Source organism: Scedosporium apiospermum (genome assembly GCF_000732125.1).
Source record: "Scedosporium apiospermum strain IHEM 14462 chromosome Unknown SEQ_SAPIO_0121, whole genome shotgun sequence".
Classification (NCBI taxonomy): domain Eukaryota; kingdom Fungi; phylum Ascomycota; class Sordariomycetes; order Microascales; family Microascaceae; genus Scedosporium; species Scedosporium apiospermum.
In genome coordinates, this window is record NW_015971822.1 from 1313809 (window position 1) to 1331616 (window position 17808).

General features: G+C 52.3%; 3 protein-coding genes and 2 pseudogenes across 3 annotated transcripts; 3 read left to right on the forward strand and 2 right to left on the reverse strand.

Moving 5' to 3' along the window:
- Positions 1–1104: 1104 nt before the first annotated feature.
- Positions 1105–1404, forward strand: SAPIO_CDS8427 (annotated as a pseudogene; the record flags this gene model as incomplete).
- Positions 1405–2463: 1059 nt separating this feature from the next.
- Positions 2464–4206, reverse strand: SAPIO_CDS8428 (annotated as a pseudogene; the record flags this gene model as incomplete).
- Positions 4207–6625: 2419 nt separating this feature from the next.
- SAPIO_CDS8429 (uncharacterized protein) lies at positions 6626–11803 on the forward strand (the record flags this gene model as incomplete). Its single annotated transcript, XM_016790061.1, has 5 exons — positions 6626–6931; positions 6997–9116; positions 9173–10632; positions 10704–11464; positions 11540–11803. 5 exons carry the CDS (start codon positions 6626–6628, stop codon positions 11801–11803), a joined length of 4911 nt encoding a protein of 1636 aa, XP_016640324.1.
- A 112-nt stretch (positions 11804–11915) lies between these two features.
- SAPIO_CDS8430 (Cell division protein kinase) lies at positions 11916–13317 on the reverse strand (the record flags this gene model as incomplete). The annotated part of the gene is made up of 4 exons (XM_016790062.1): positions 11916–11948; positions 12016–13029; positions 13101–13200; positions 13253–13317. The coding sequence occupies 4 exons, from the start codon at positions 13315–13317 to the stop codon at positions 11916–11918; spliced, it is 1212 nt and encodes a 403-aa protein (XP_016640325.1).
- A 1012-nt stretch (positions 13318–14329) lies between these two features.
- On the forward strand, positions 14330–17575 carry SAPIO_CDS8431 (SAFF domain-containing protein; the record flags this gene model as incomplete). The annotated part of the gene is made up of 6 exons (XM_016790063.1): positions 14330–14368; positions 14548–14640; positions 14806–14891; positions 14993–15642; positions 15767–16780; positions 16851–17575. 6 exons carry the CDS (start codon positions 14330–14332, stop codon positions 17573–17575), a joined length of 2607 nt encoding a protein of 868 aa, XP_016640326.1.
- Positions 17576–17808: the final 233 nt, after the last annotated feature.

Sequence of the window (17808 nt, forward strand, 5' to 3'; positions counted from 1 at the left end):
CCATACGAGGGGGGGCTTGCGAGTGGTTCAAGCCTAATTAGGCAAGGTCATACGCATTAACTTGAGGTGTGTGGTGGCGAGATATCTCGCGCTCCCAAGGTATCGGACTCATGCGAGTACTGCCGAATCGTACCAGCAAAAACGCAAGGGTTCCCCGGATTTTCGCGGAGGCGAATGTCTGTCGAGGTAGTTTACTGATCCATCCATCACAAGAAGGCACATCAGCTCGAACAATTTATCGGGAGTGTTGAGGCAGAGGACAATGCATGATGAGCTTCGTTCCAATTCGAGAAGTGACCCAATTGACGTGAACCAAAAAAAGTCGCCGAAGAGGCTAAACATGCACTTCATCATAGTCTTAGCGTGAGTCGGTGGCGTGAGCCTGACGAAGCTGCTGGAGCCATTCCCGTGCTCTAGTCAGAGCAGCCGCCTATCTCAGGCTTCCCCTCCGTCTCATCGCCGGTTCCTTCGCTTCGTGCCCCTTTTCTTGTCTGGGAGCCGCTGAGTGGTGTGGTCCAAAGGTGTGGCATTAGGCGGAGCGACTTGGCGCAGAACCGTTCTACGGCGCGTGTGGACCCGGCTGCATATTTTGGGACTTTCACCTGATTCGGAAGTGGATACGAGACGCCCCGGCGATTCGGAGAGATACGGCGGTCCCGGAGTTCCGGCGAGGGATAAAACGGATTTGCGAGCTGGGAGGATGCAAGGGAACGACGGAATATTGGTGAGGGACATATTGGGAAGGGGCCATTGGCCAGCTGGAAGAAGCTTACGAGATAAGGCATCATAATTGCAATTGTAATCAAGTGTCAAAATGTCAAGATTAAGCCTCACCGATGTATCTCGGTACCACCCGGACATCATGATGGAGGGTGGCGGGTGGGATGCTACTTCGTACTGCTCTTTCTATTGCTTGAAAGATATATCTAGGCTAGGCACCCCCCATCATAACATACCCCCTAGAATCTCTCACAATTCATCAAACAAGACAAAATTCAAACAAACCACTCGTTATACTCTAAATCAAACTCAAGTCAACCTCACATCAACAACTTCGACAACCTCTTCTCATCAGAAGATACCACATCCAACCTACAAAAAACAATGACATCAACCACACAAAGAATCACCCAACCACCACAGAACAAACCGCCACGGGTATCTACGCCCAAGCTCGGCAGGAACAAACACAAAGCCAAATCGCCCTCGCAGACCCCTCCTCCACGCACCGATGGTGCCGCCCACGCCGAGCAGACAACGAGGGAATGGCAGCCCACGTTCACACGCAGGGAAAGCTGGACCCTCGAGGACAGAAAACGGCTCATGCAGATGATAGGCATCAGGGAGGAGGATATGCCAAAGGGGAAAAAGAAGAATGGCAAGAACGGGAAGAATGCCCACTGAAACTGCTGTCCCTCCATTTGAGGGGGCAATTGACGACATGACGACGCCGAGGGTAGAAGTTTCGTCACTACCCGCCTTTTCCACCCCTTCCCTTTACCATTTTTTACGCTTAATCGAATATTATGCAGCGTAGAGGGATGGGGCGAGCATCACCTGTTTGAGCGAGGCGGGGCGGGGCATTTCGACATGACACAGCGCCAAATCGGATGCTCCGAACCGCAAACAATAAAAGAAACACAAAAGAAATAATACGGACATGGAAAAAAACGGGAAACGGAACACCGGCGAACCTGGCTGATTCAATTTGTTTATTCTTTCCAGTTTCGAAACGGAAGTCGAAATGTTAACAGAACTTGCGGCGTCGGTTCTTGATATTCGAAATTGTACATGTTTTATGGGAACTGGGACTGGAATTCAATTGGGAAATTGGGCATGGGTTTTACATTCAGCAAGAAACCACGAGCATCAAGACATTGGTTGTTCCGGTCTCGCTTTCAACCATCGGGCTTTTTATTTTTATCAAAATTATTTTTTTATCTTCCGTGTTTTATCCTTCGTCTATCCTTCTCACCTCAGCCCTAATTACCTGTACTTTCGATATAGTTTATTTACAGTTATTCCTTACCACGATGCTTTGTCGTGTACGATTCGGAAGACTTCGTTCACACATCGTTCGGAACAGGAGGTATTAGCACATTCAATGGATCAATTTTGCCTGCTGAAGCGGCATACACCCGATGGATTGAATTCCCCATCTGTCACCAGGTCACTTGCAATCTCATTAATGTTGGTGAACATGAAATGCTTCGTCGTAGAATCAATGCATTGGCTGATAAGGATATCCACGTAGTTCCGCCAACCGTTCCAGTTTCCGATTCCCAATTCCCATTCCCAAAACGCCAGAGCAGAGTAGAGCAGGGATCTCCAAGTCCTTCCCATGTCCCAGCCTAATACCTACCTAAAATTACACACCCAGTTCCGTTCCCAGTCCGAGTACCCGAAATACGTTCTCATAAATCAATCAAAAGCCTCCCTTCACCAATCTTCAATGAGTGCTGTCTACAGGTGGCCCTTGCTGCCTTCACCACTTTCGCCTCCTGTTTTAAAATACTCGTTAATGACCGACCCTCCGTACACTAGCCCAGCCATGGAACACGCTCCTACCGTCACCCTCCACAACGGTCTAGAGCGCTTCCCCTTCGTCTTTTTGTTACCGTCGTAACTAGTGTCGGCATCCGATGTCGCTGCGATCGAGTTGTACTTCCTGAAGGGAGGAGGTGGCTTGACAACGAAGCCGGATTCCCCTCCTCCAATCGAGAGGTCATGGTCGTAGCTGACGTAGCCGGTCGGACTCGTAAAATTCCCGATGTTTGGAATTATCGGCTCGCTGCCCATCATGTCGATGGGGTTAACAGCCGGGGCAGGCGAGGTTGTTTTCGAGTCCGCGGAGGCGGCTCCAGTAGAATCAGGTACTGTGGCACCCGTCACGCCTCGCAGGAATACCGTACCCGGCTCGGTGGCATCGCGAACCTTACGAAAGATTAATACGTCACCGCTACCAGAAATAACTTCATAACCCTGTGCCTGGAGTGGACCGAAGTACGGGAGGAATCGAGCGGGGTGTGTCAATCGCGTCATCGCCTGGGCGGGGGTCAGGACTTCTTGGTGGTCCGGTGCCACCGAAGCCGCATCAGCAGTCGAAACACTTCCGGCTTCGGAATCATAAACGAGAATCTTGTACAGATTCGTTTCGCTCGGCGCGGCTGGGGAAGCCGTATTCTCGGAGGCGCTGCTCTCGACCTTGGGTCCTTCACCTTCGGCTTGTAGGTCTGCGGGGGCGGCCGAGGCGCCTTCAGTCGATGATGCGAGAATCAAGGGCTGCGTGTTGAGTTTACCGTAAGATTCTTCGTATATGTCCCTAATCTCCTCGACTAATTCTCGATGGGGCGTCCGGCGGGTCCCGGCCTGGTTTTCGTTCCCCGGGCTAGATTCTTCCTGGGGACTGGTAGCAGTTGTTTCAGCAGGCGCTCGATTCAAGGCCGGCTCAAGTCGGCCAGTTGACGGCTTCGACTCGGGAAGGTTTTCTTCGCTCCTGAAATTTTCCGTCCAGGATCCTGAAAATTCCTCTGGAAAATCTCTAACGTAGTAACCAGTCATCGGTTTAGAAGGCTCGTCTTTGGAAAGTTTACCGTTTGTGTGGCCTTGGATGGCAGGTTCATCCTTGCCGTCACTCTGGAGGTCCGCCGTGGTAGAGGGATTTTCGTGTGAATCAACTTGCTTCCCCGAAGGCAGGGGCTTAGTGGAAACTTCTGCTGCCTCTCCAGCGTCGGAAACGTTCAGCTCGAGCTCCCTTGCATCGTGCACTACATTCGATTCCTTTGCTCCAGAAGTTGAGATTTCATCTACACGCTTCGGCACTTTCTTGTTCGTCACCGGGTCGATATAATAGTCGCTCGAGGTTCCACCATTCGTCGCCGTTGAGTTCACATATCCAGTGTCCTTGGGGGTCGATATCGGTATCTTCGTTGATGTCGAGGACTTCCCAGGGGTTGGTTCGTCTCCTTTCGAGCTATATATAACATGGTCCCGTGGGATTTCTGAATTCGTGCGGCTTGCCGATCTATATACTCGGAAGGGATTGTGGTGATAGTCCCAGTATCCGGAAGACGGTGTCGTGCGGCACCAGCCGTCCGAAGCATTATCCTTCGTCGACGACCGTTTCGAGTTATTGTTGTCAGACCCAACAGCAGAGCTGGCTTCAAGCTCATGCGCCCACTTTTCAAAGCGAAGGATTTGGCGCATCAAGCCGGGCAAAACGAACCGGTCATCGGGCCAGAGGCGAGGGTGCGGAAATTCGTCGTGGAGTCTTGAGTATCTCTGCCATATCGCACGACGCCGGCGCAAATGATCCCGTAATTCGTCTTGGTCCCAACGCGGAGACCATCGGAGGCGAAAATATCGAGCCTGAGATCGATTGTGGATAAATCTAGGGACTCGCTCTACTGGACGAGAGGCTCGAGATTTGGTGATGAGAAGACATGTTGATCTGAGTGCTTGCGCTTGCGGCGCCGAACATGGCGACGAGGCAAGCATCCTAACGATAGGAAAATTGGCTACAGCATACTATCTGTACTGTGCACTGATGACACGACGCTACTTCGATCTAGTGTCGTATAATATTGGCGAGGACGTAGAAATCGATCGGACAGGACCAAGTTTGAGAGACAAGACCTTGTTGACCCTACAAACAAGATTCCAGAGCGGGCTGTTTCGAGCCTGGAGATGGGGGACACGCGATGGGGTCCCACAAGAAAATGGTACAGAGACGATTGAAGCTGAACTGACTGTCGAGTTGAAAACCGATCGTAGTTAGCTCGAGACGGAACCACGTTAAGAGATGCCGGTATATTTAAGAAGTAGGTAGGGTGAACGCGGAACTCGATGACACGTCAGGTGGCAACTCGAACGACGAGTTGTTGGCCTAGGGAAGCGGGTGGTCGTTAGGAAATAAGTTTGGAGCTAAAAACCAAAGCTCCAGCGGCGGCCCCTTTGTTCTCAAACTATCCTGGTGGTACCTGTAGGGCCGTCGAAAGAATGGACCTTGAAGGCAAAAATGGTTGGCCCTCGAATGGGAGAATGGAAACGCTACGCAAACTGGGTGATGATAGACAGCGATGGGTGGTGAGTGATGAATGACCAAATAAATGGGTGATTGGGGTTCCCAAAGATTGCACTGCCGGTCGTTAAACCTACGTCGGTCAAGGTGGTCTAGATATAGATTGCGGGGTAGGACGACTAGGATCAACCAACGGCGACACAAAGCGCGGATTGATTGATTGATGTGACAAGAAATCAATCGGAGCCCAAAGCGACGAGTGGTACGGCCTTTCGACCGTCTACTCGCACACTACATCAGTCAACTTCCAACTTCGACTTGATCCTAATGTTAGACTAAAACGGAGTGGTCACTCAAAGGTATATATAGTGTATATGTGGCTTGGTGTGATATCGCCATCCGCAGTATTGGAACATTGAAACTCGACACCAGAGTCGGTTCCGCATCAAAACACCCCAGCGTGCATGCGGAGAAGGGAAGGCCAGCCCGCTTTTCCCCGGTGGCCCGGTAGCATCCACGGACGATACTGGAACAGGTCAAGCACATCAAATCAATTGATTCCTCGAGTTGTAGCAGCTGAGCAGCTCAACATGCAGAGTCGCTCCTGCGAATTCTACTTCGGGGACTCGGAATGGCAGAGACTTGGCGGGGAAAGTCGAGACCCAAATCGAACCAATGACGTAATAAGCTGACTAAGATTCTCCGAACAACCCCACGCCATTTTTGCACACACAAGCCCCAAGTCCCAGATTATTCAATTGAACACTGATCAATCGATTGCTCGCTGCTGGCTGTCGCAAAGAGTGGGCTCCGTTGTGCGGGCTGTGCTCTCGACTGTCTTCACCGATGACTCCCATCGGCCAGTACTCCAGGGCTCCAGGGCTCCAGGGCTCCAGGGCATTGAAGAACCCACTGATCTGTCAAACGAGGCAATCAATTTAATCCCCTACGGCGTAAATTTCGTCTGGTGTCGTTTGCAGTAGAGTCGTAGAATGCTGCTGAAAAGTGTAAAAAGTCCTTCGTCACACCGAAGATAATCAGTAAAATCAATCGACGGGGCGTGAGGAGTGAGGAGCTAGGGAGGAAACCGCAAATTTTGGTGAGCTGCTTTTACGTCAAGGACACCTACGCCTGGATATCTCCGTGTCGTCGTCTAGAACAGGAGACAAATTCTCCTTTCTTTTTTCTTTTCTTTCCTTTCCCCAATCTCGTCTTGATAGAAGACTATTCCTTCGTCGGGCTATTGTCTCAACGATTCTCAGCTCATCAAAAGTCAGGCCCAGCTCCGCCCAATTTTGCGGTTTAAATTTCAATCTTCGTTACTTTCTATGGAGCTTCTCCTTGCGCCTGTGATAAGCAGGAATGCCCCACCAACTGAACTATTAAGCTGTCTCATCTAGATTCCCCTCCTGTCCCCTTCAGAACACACCAACGCAACCCATTCCTTGCGGGCAATATAGAGCTCGGGAATAGCTCCAAATTACGAGGCGATTTCAGGTCCACAAAGCACCGTGTGTGTTTCTGGCGCACGAAACCGGAGCCTGTCGGTCGCCCCGCGAAGCTTACGCCTGCTCTGAAATCGAGCGCACTCTTCACAATTTCACAATGAGTCGCCAATCATCTCGATCCGGCCGGCAAACGCCTGTTGGAGGCTTTGGTTCAAAATCGAGGGCCGGCCGAGGTTTTGGCGGTTTTGGCTTGTCCTCATCAGCAAGCAGCGATCTCTCATATCTGGCGGAACCCCCCGATCTCTCTGCCATCTCTGACCCACAAGTTGTCGTCTCGTGCAAGAACCTACTCAAGAAAGATAGCATTACAAAAGCTAGGGCCCTTGAGGAGCTATTGGTCTATGCAAAGGCTCATCCTTTCGAGCAAGATGGCGGTCCCGAAGAGCCGGTTCTTGAGGCTTGGGTGAGCATCAATGGCGTCGTAAGAGTGTATAGGTCGAAGTCTTGTTAACCAAGGTATACGAGCAGGTGAAAATTTACCCCGCGACGTCCATTGACAACTCTCGTCGCGTGCGGGAACTGGCGCACTCACTTCAATATGAGTTTATGAAAGCTGCCCGCAAGCGCATGGAGCGTCATGTTCCCAAGGTTGTAGGCCCTTGGCTCGCTGGCTTGTACGATCGTGACCGAATCGTCGCGAGAGTAGCAAATGACGGGCTTTCATCCTTCTTAAACTCCCCTGAAAAGACAACCCTCTTCTGGAAGAAATGCCAGTCTCAAATCCTCCAATTTGCCACTGGCGCCATCCGGGAGACGAAGGATACTCTGAGTGACGAGAGGTCCACCACGCCCGAGGACGCCGAATCTAAGTACTTTCGAGTCCTAGGTGCGGCCTTATCACTAGTCCTGGCCCTCCTCCAGAAACTAAGCGGCGAGGATATGTCCAGGGCCCAAGAGAGTTATGACGAGTTCCTGAATGAAGATATCGTGTGGAAGTGCATCAACGTCGGAGACTCTTCCGTCCGCAAGTCTGCCTGCCAGCTCCTTGAGATTTCCCTCGACAAGAGGAAAACTGTTCTTGAGGAAAAGATGTCACGTCTGAAGAAGGCACTTATATCCGAAGGCCTTAAAGCTAATCACACAGGTTCCGCCGCGCAGTTCGTCAAAGCTCTTTCGGCCTTTACTTCCGTCTTCCCCGGTGTTTGGCAGTCATCACCGGGCGATAAGAAAACTCCTGTCTCTCGCCTGAACCACTTTTTAGAAAAGGGGTCCCAGGGCAGTGACGCTGCCATGTTTTGGGATTCCCTCCAAGCCCTTCTCAAGAGCCTCCCGAAGGAAGAGCTTCCGTTGGACGTCACAACAGCTTTGGCGAAGTCGATGAGGACTGGTATCTCTAATAGGGAGGAACCACGGGCCAACGCCCTCATCGCCTGGCGGTCTTATCTCCAAGTTACCAGATCCTTTATGACTCTTCTTCCCTCCGGATCGGACCAGGTTTCGTTTGCCGGAGAGGCTCTATTCCCTCTTGTCGAGCACTACTTGCACCCGACCGGAGCGTCTTCGTGGTCCATCGTAGGCCCTTCGGCCCCTACCATAGTAGAGGCATGCTACGCAATCACGACGGAATCTGCCCCCGAAGCTGTGGTTTCGGCGGCTAATGAGAGGTGGACGCAGCTGGCCAAGGATTTCTGCACGCGCATCGCAAACTCTTTGCCAGAGGTGTCTCGCGAATTTCAAAAGTCGCAAGAGGCGATTGCTGAGGAAGGCAATCGGTGGTTCTCACTTATCGGGCAGATTCAAAAAACAAAGTCGGCCTCGGCGACTGGGGTTTCTGGAACGGCACTCGATTCTCCTGCTAGCGAGATAATTTCTTGCTGCATCGATGTACTGTCTCGACGGAACCTAAAGCCCTTCGGAGCCGCCAAAGCAATCCGCCGCATGGGCGAGTCGACTATGTACCTCGGTTTCAACGAGTCAATCACCACTGCTCTCTATGACTTCCTTCTTCAAGCTGGTCGCGAGCAGATGGACCTTGTCCTCAAGTCTCACTCAAGGTTGGATCTGATCGGATGTCTTCAATTATATGCGGGGAAGCCCACTTTACAACAAAAATACGAAGTATTGTGGAAGACTTGGGCTTCACAACTTCTCCAGGAGTGCACAAGCCCTGACGTTCCACACACACTCGCAGCCCTACTCTCTAACACGCAGGCGTCGTCTTTGGCGCAAGGAAATGATGCTATCCAAAAGTACATTGTCGACAACACCCTTGAGTCTCTGTCTACTGGCACTGAGAGGTGGGACCTCCTGGAGTCTGCCTTGACAGCTGGTGCCTTGACGCTTGCCTCTATCAAGGCACTAGCCTCGGGCATTCTGAAGCATCTCCAAGCAGACAATAGGAGTGTCATGAGGGCTCTAAGCGGTCTGACTATTTTATCAAAGAAAGGAGCTAGTCTCTTGTCGCAAGATGAAGACTTGTACCTGAGTCTTGTCACACAGCTGTTGTCTCTGGCTGAAGCAGGCGACCAGAATGTATCGTCTAAGGCGAGAGAGCTCCACCAACTCCTCGACCTCCATGCAGATGGAAAGAAGCCTACAACGTCGATTGTTCGGACAAATCTTGACATCGCAAGCCCGCAGTCCCTTGAGTAAGTGCTCTTTGACAGCATTCTCACGAAGGTTTGAGACTAATGAAATCTATCAGAATCGATACGGTGATTCAACTAGCCGTTCAAGAGGCCCTAGATAACATTAAAACCCTCCCTGAGTTGTTACCGGATACCTGGATTTGGCGCAATGATCTAACAGGTCTCATTTCAACTGGTGTTAACCCTGCACTATCCATCACCAGTATCCTCGGCGGTGCCCAGTTCCTCGTCAAGGCATCTTCGCCAGGGGAGATTCGCCCTCCCGGTAGAGACCGAAACGGGTATTCCGCTCCTGCACGCATGGGCTTATACTTACTGGGTCTCATTGAAAACGGGGTCGATATCAAGACACTTCCGTCAAAAATACTGATGGACATCATTCTCCTGCTTCTAGTCACTGCGGAGCTTGGTTCTGAACAGCTCACAATGATGGAAGACGGCAGATTATTTGAAGCCATGTCTCCAGCAGTGCAACTAACCGCCGATGAACTTTCGTCGTCGTGTCACAAGTGGCTAAATGGACTGATATCTCAGTCAACCGGCTGGAAGGAAATGGAAAAGGAAGGTGATCCTGGACACTTAGTTTTCAATATTTTGCAAGCGCTACTCAATAGGTCTAAGGATACCACGCCATTGGCGTTCTACTGCGCAAAGGCGGCGAGCGAGATTATTCAAGCCCTCACGGAGGAGCATGGTCCGCCGGACAACTTTGACAAATTCCTCTCCAGCCTCTACCCAACTAAGGAAGCGCCGTCTGCCATCTTCCCCGTCACTGCCCTGCTCCGAGGAGTCGGGCAGTCGCTGGCTTCCCCCGAGTCTCTCAACACCATATGCAACCGGCTAGTTAGCGACGCTGCCGGAGCTAAGCCTGTCTCCGAGAAAGCTCTCGCGACGCTCGTCCTCTTGACGTGTTGCCTCGGTTTCTACGAAGAGGGTGAGGTGCCTGTGCAGATGAATAGGCTCGTGTTTGCGGTCAGGAATGTGACGGGTTGGTTCGAGGCGGAAGGCCCCGTGGATCCTTTCTTCGCCGCGGAAAGTTGTCGACTCTTGGCTCGACTGCTCCCCGAAATAGCCTCTGTCTATGGTTCACACTGGGAGAATACACTTCAGTACTGTGCCAAGATATGGGAAGCTGCCGGAGAGTACCCGCTAGATATTTCAATGTCGGCGATTCACGCTTCCTTGAAATTGTACTCGATTCTCGAATCACTCCCTGAGCCGAATGACGATCTTGAGGATTCGTTGAAGGACCTAGCTGAGGTCAAAGCTAAGTCGTTAATCGATTTACTCAAACTACCACGAGAGCGGAACTCCCAGCCTCTGTCGATTATCGATTCCCTCCTTTGCCGACAAGTCGCCAAGATTCCTCTGCGGTTTCTGAAGGATTTATCTGAGCTTTATGGATTGCTTGCGTCCGACTCGCGGGATATTCAGACGGCGGCATTCACGCTTATGCATAGGGCCTTGCCTGCCCTTCAGGAGCAGCTATCTGTTGATGTCCTCCTAGACAAAGAGAGTAGGTTTAGCTTGCCGTGCTTTTCTTTCAATAACCGTGCCCATCTTACAGCTGCTGACTTCCCCCCCTAGGCGCACATCTGCCAGATGAGATGATGTCTCTTCTCCTTGAGCCGCCGACGCTTGAGAAATATCCTGATGATGTCTTGGTGCAGTTCCCCCTGGCAGTGCGGACCTACCTCCTGACCTGGCATCTCATTTTCGATTCATACAGCACGGCCTCTCTTGGTGTGCGCAATGACTATACTGAAGACCTCAAGTCCGGCAATTACATCTCTCCCCTTCTTGATTTCATCTTCGATGTTCTCGGCCACTCAATCGCACATCCCATCAATCTCGACAAGGAAGGTTTCACAACCGAGCATATCCGTGTATACGACATCAAAGTAGCCGACGCGGAGCCGGATGAGCGCGACATGCATTGGCTCCTCATCCACATCTACTACCTCTGCCTCAAGTACACCCCGGAACTGTTCAAGACATGGTTTATCAACTGCAGGTCCAAGCAGACCCGGATCGCGGTGGAGGGATGGATGACAAAGTACTTCTCGCCACTGATCATCTCCGATGCTCTCGACGACGTCGCCCGTTGGGCGGAGGCCCAGGAGGCTGGTGGTGACGATGAGAAGGAGTTGTTGGTGAAGGTGAGCAGGACGGCGAGAGAGGTTACGGCTGGCTACGAGGTGGATGAAATGTTGGCTTCGATTACGATCAAGGTTCCACCAAACTACCCGATAGAAGGGATCACGGTCTTGGGGACGAGTAGGGTCGTGGTCAATGAGAGGAAGTGGCAGAGCTGGGTAAGGACAACTCAGGGTGTCATTACATTTTCGGTAAGTCAAGAACCCAAAAACAGGCTTTCTATACTTTTTCCCCCGGAGTCTCTGTGGGGCTAACCAGGATGGCAGAACGGAAGCATTATTGATGGGCTCATGACATTCCGCCGCAACATCGTTGGTGCCCTCAAGGGTCAGACAGAATGTGCCATCTGCTATGCCATCATGTCGTCTGACAAGAAGATGCCGGACAAGCGGTGTCAGACTTGCAAGAATCTATTCCACCGAACATGTCTGTATAAGTGGTTCCAGACTAGCAGTCAGAACACTTGCCCGCTTTGCAGGAACCCTATTGATTATCTCGGCTCTGACACTAGGTCAAGGCGCATGCATTAAAGGGGCTTGTTTATGGTCGGAGGAAGGGGGGAAATAGTTGTTCGACGTTAACAAAAACCAAAAGGGGGATTTTTAACACCCTGTCGTTGCATTGGCCATGAATATAGATCTTTCATTCTTGCTGCATACATCTTTGTTGAAGCGCCTAAATGCAGTGCATACGTCCTATTAGCAAAGCGATTTGGAGGGCAGAGATGGGGAAGGATACTTACCTGCTCGGCAGTGAATCTCTCCGAACTTTCGAATCTCAACAGCCTAGCCACCAACCCCTTAAACTCTTCCTTCACTCCTTCAAACACGACCTCCGAATCCCTCGCCTCAAAAACCCTCCACATCCCGAAAGGCGTCGTCCTAAACCTCGTAGCCTCAGGCCACGTCTCTGGCGTAGGCGTGCCCAGAGTGCGAAAGATGCTAAGGATAAGGCCAAGCTGGCTCCCATCCTCATGAGTGGGCGGAGATTCGAAAATGGGCGAAGGGTGCATCGGGTTCGTCGAGGCAGATTCCGAGAGGAGGACGCCGAGGGACCACATGTCAGCTTGGGTCGAGTAGGCTTTGTTGCCGAACAGGGCATCGGGTGGGCGATAGGGTCCGGTGCCGATGTCGAGGATCTTGGAGTCTGGGGGTTCGGAGGACGGGGAGAAGTCCGGGTGCCAGGCTGTTCCGAAGTCGGAGAGGTAGGCAGGCCCGTCGAAGGTGTCTAAGAGTATGGCGGAGGGTTTTATGTCGCGGTGGATGATGCCTCTGGCGTGGATGTAAGATAGGGCACTTAATATATCCCGAAAGATACTGCGGGTCCTGGATACGGAAACTGGACCAGCATCGAAAAGGTCGGCTAGAGTAAGGGGCTTGAAAGGAAATGTTAAGACCAGACGCTGTTCCTGGTCCCGGAAGGAGTCGACTAAGGCGATGGCGGCAGGGTGGTGCAAGGATCTCAGGATCTTGACCTCGCGCTGGGGGTTGTGCGGCTCAAAGGTTTGGTAGGGGTGGATGACCTTGAGAGCATGAACGACTCGCGGCGTAGATGACGGCGAGTTGGCCCGGTAAACGGTGGATGTTAGCCCCTCGCCAACTGGAACGCAGCCTTGGTAAGGGCCTATTCGGACGCCTATCGAGTCGCCGTTGTCGTCTTTACCAATTGGGTTTGGAATGAGGAATGAAGGCGGCGACTCCTGTCGAGGAACCGAGGCGGGATGGAAGGAAACATTACATGCTTCATCATACTCTTCCTACAAGCCAGTAAGAATATGGGCCTTGGACATGGACAATGGTTCTTTGGATGTTAAAATGGATTGGATACCCTTGTCGAGGAGGCGTCAAATGCATCGTTTTCGATCCTGAAAGCTTCCTGTTGGGCAATGTCTTTCTTTTCAGGACACTCGGATATGATCTTGTTGGATCTATGAAACGATATTAGTATGTTGATATCCCAATCTAAAAATACGCTCTTACATCCGCTCAATATTATCATATCTACAACTGGCAGACATAGAGCCTTTCCACTCCTCAGAAGCCATCCTGAGATGCCTAGGCAGAGCTATGAATGTATTGCTTCGGGGACCGGTAGCTCTGCTGTCACAGTTGCGAGCCTATTGGATTCTTCACTTGCATATTACATATACTTCGAAGCTTTAGAGGAGCTAGGCATAGCTCAAGCCACAGACGGAAACGATCTGATCGATGGATCTTTGTGTGGCATTGATGCAGAGCACTGCTCTCGAGCTTCTTGACGTCGAATTGGGGATGAAATTGACCAATGTTCGAATCCAGAACGGGTTTCCGAAGCCGACACTGTGCGATACCACAACGTCTGCAGGTCCGTGCATAAAGTACTAAATGGATACTTCTAGACTATGTACGCTGAGTAGTGAAATTTGAGCTGAATATGAGTACTGTTCAGTATATCCCAGCCTCATCCCCGGATTTCGGGTTTCACGGTTGAGTATGGTTTATAATCCGCACTGTAAAACAACCAGAGATACACCACTGAGTGACAGCATATGAGCACTGAGCACGGCCATTTTATAGTGGGTGACAGCGGGGGAAGACCCAGCGTAAGGCCCAAGCTTAGGGCCGGGAACCAGTGGGAACCAGTCGCGGAGACCATCAAGACGCTAACGTGACACCATCAGGAACAAGAAGAGAGAAAAAGAAGAAAAAAATACCTCCGACGACGCCAGATGAATTCATCATTGATCTTCCGTCCCATCAACTGCGTAATCATCGATGCTCCCTCCATTTCCATTTTCCGCCCACAGCGTCACACCCTGCCTCTCCCTCTCCCTCCTCCTTGATTCTCTCTTGTCCGCAACTCTCTAATTCTCGCGACCACACCATCCTTCTCCATCGTGCTGGTGCTCATCCTGGCACACAACGCACTATGTTTGAACTCGCTGGCAGCCTCGCCTAACCCACCACCGATCCCAGAATAATTAGACCCCCTCTCTCTGCGCCCATCAATACGTTCATAGTGTGTCGGAATACCTTCGTCTCGAAACTCCGGTCCCAGCCACCTTCGATCCCCTGACGATGGAGGAAACCTCGAGAACCGAGTACCCAGCGATGCTGGTAAGATAGATCGAATTCCACCCCAGCCTTCCCTCTTCAGATGCTCTCGCGCGAGGAGCTCAGCTCCGAGAATATCGTTGAGCTGGCGCCGTCGGTCGTCGCTTAGGTGTTTTGCCTGTAGCATCGCAAGAAGCGGCCAGTGGCTAATTGAGTAATGTTCCAATGTCCCATTTATCTAGGCGTATCTCCAACCTTCGCAAGCTGTTCATGTCCTCAACGACCGGGTGAAACGCGTCACCAAGCTCAATGTTGAAATCGCCGACTGGTTACAGGTACGCTCCGGTGCTCGTTCCTCGATGCCGAACCACTCTCCCTCTTCGCTCCCATCGCCGACGACGACTTTTGTCTTCGGTCCACGATATCCACATGTCTCCGATCCACCCGATTGCCCGCGGCACTGCTGGCTCGCTAACCCATCACCTTCGTCTTATTTTTAGGAACGCCGGAAGGTCGAAGAGCAATACGTCCAGGGCTTGAGAAAGTTGATGCAATTCAAGGTCCCCAATACAGCCTCTGAACTCGGGTAGGTGTTCTGCTTTTGTTCTGCGTCCATGAACAAGTCGCGGGATCATTCGGAACCCCAAGGTTCGACAAGCGGGACTAACTTGTCTCGCGCCGGAACAGAGTCTTCCAAGGTCCATGGGACAAAGTACTTCGCACAGTCGAGTCGACCGCCCACTCCCACTTCCTGTTCGCATCGCGTGTCGAGAAAGATGTCGAGGTTCCTCTACGAAATTTCGGACAGAAGAGGGAGGTGCAAAACATTCACAACATCGCCGCGAACCTCGCCTCCATGGCCAAAGAACTCGAGGATGCGCAGGATAAGTCTGAGAGGTTGACAAAGAAGGGCACTAAGGCCAGCACGCAGAAAGTGGAGGCCGCAGCCTCGCGGTTGAACGCGGCGTCTCAGCAATGGGAGTCGCAGGCCCCCTTCATTTTCGAGAACTTTCAAGTCCTTGACGAGCAGCGAGCTAACCAGCTGCGCGACCTTTTGACCCAGCTCCTGACCCACGAGAACGACCAGGCCCAAAGGACCCAGATCAGTGCCGGGGAGACCCTCCAGGTCATGCTTGACATCCAGACCTCGAAGGAGATCGAAAACTTTGCCCACAGGGTTACAGATGGCAAGGCCAAGAACGAAAGGAAGTCGGCGCCTGCGACTAGGCGTCCTAGTGTTGCCGGCAGTACCTCAACCCCTCCTGCGACTGCTACAACTGCGGCGTCTCATGATGACGAGACGCCCAGTGAGACCGATACCCCAGAACTTCATCAACGTATGCATAACCCCGCTTTGCTACACCCCCATTACTTGCGCTCGACATGAGTTGTCGCAGCTTGCGGCAGTTCCAATGCGATGATATCTTCTCAGTGTCCGGAAGCTAACGCCATGTTTGACAGAAACCCCGCGATTGCGGAGCAGAATTGGAACCATGCTCGGCCGACGACGACAGAGTATCCATGGCGGATTCGGACCCATTTCACAGAAGACTTCGGGTTCCTTTGGTAGGAACCTAAGAAGCAGCCATGGTCGTGGCGTGTCGCCCCGTGCCTCGATGAATGACTTGACCTCGTCGAATAAGCTACCGTCTCTCGCCGAGGGCCCTGATGTCCCCAGAGACGTCAACACGGCGGAGGCCGAAGAGAAACCGAAGGAGGAGACCCCCCACGAAGGCGCGAATGGAGTCAAGCCATCACCGAACTTGGCTGACCTGGCTGTCCTTGCCGAGCCGCAAGGTACCGTAAATGGTGCCGACCGGGAGATACCCGAGTTCGCGCCGCCTCCCGGGCCACCACCCCAGGCCAAGACTCACGTAGATCAGCCAACCAAAGATTCCGAGGGTTTCACCATCCCAGCCGCCATGAACGACCCGATCTCGCTAGCTCAGCGCGAAGCTGCCGCAACCGAAGATGCCGATCAGTTGTTCAAGCTCAACATTCAGAGCACTCCAGTTGCCCAGGATGACCCCGAGGCGACACAGGCCGCTCTCTCCAACGTAACTAACGCATTGACCCAAATGGGCTTGCCGTCGCGTAAGGGTGGTACGATACGGGGCCGGAGAGATGTCCGTAATACCATCTACGTGCCCTCAGCCAACGGCGCTCCGTCTCCTGATGTGGGTGCTCCCCCCACGCCTCCAATTCCGACCGCCTTCACGAAGCCGCCCACGCTCGCCGCTCTAGCATCCGAAGCGAGTATTGCTGGCACATCGGATACTCAATCCGTTCGTTCCGGCAACTCTCTTGGCACTTTGAACCATGCAAAGCATCCCGACAGGCTGGGTGCCGGCTTGAACGCCTCTGTCATCGAGACTATTGCCGCCTCGTTTGAAGATGGCGCTCTAAAGACGGCCAAGATCAGTGGCGAGATTGCGTTCAGCTACAATCCCGATGAAGAACCCGATAGCAAGCCTCGTAAGTGCGATCCCAAACTCACATCGTTTGACATCATCATCCTGAGATGCCGCTAACCATCGAGATGCAGTGCACAACCCAACGATCCGCATTAATAACTTCCCCAACCTCGAGGTCATCGGCCCTAACCGAATTTTCGTTCAGAATGCCCTGCCAGATAGAAATGATCAGTTTATTTTGGATGTGTCTCACCTTTCCAGGACCTCGACAGCCTTTAGTTACCGTCTCCATTCCGAGTCTGACGGCAAAGACCTTGTTGTGCATACGCCCTTCCTTATTCGATCGCACTGGAAACCGAAGGGCGACAAGCTAGAGCTCCTGATGCATTACTCGCTCAACCCCGCGAGCGCATTCACCTCTCCCATCATGTTACACAACGTGGTGGTGTTCGCCACCTACGAGGGCGCGAGGGCAAGCGGTGCCCAGACAAAGCCATCGGGTACCCATCTAAAAGACAAGCATCTCGTCTATTGGAGACTCGGCGACATCACCTTGACCTCCGAGCCTCAAAAGATCGTCTGCCGCATCATCGGCGCCGAAGGTGCCGAGCCACAGCCAGGTCATGTGGAGGCTCGGTGGGAATACACTCCTGGCCTCACAGCGACAGCTTCATTGGGCGGCATCTCAGTCTCGAGACTTGAAGAGACGAAAGGCAAGGAGAAGGAGGCGATAGTCGTCGAAGATCCTTTCGCCGATAGTGATAATTTGATGTCACCACCGCTTCCCTCCGACCACAGGTGGGTGGATGTGCCGATGGTATATAAGCTTGTTAGCGGCAAGTATGAGGCCCGGTAGGTGGTGGTGGTGAGGCCGAAGCCTAATTTCCTTGAGATGATGTAACGATCCCAGATTTGTTTCCTACCAGAAGAGTTGCCTGTCTTCATTTCTCGCCATTTCCTTTGTCATATTCACCCTTGTTGTCACCCTCGTTCCATTCATTCCTGGTCTTGAAGGTGGCTAGGATTGTCTGATGAGAGCAACCACACCGATGTATGCCACTTGGGAGGTGTTCACATACCCTTGACTTG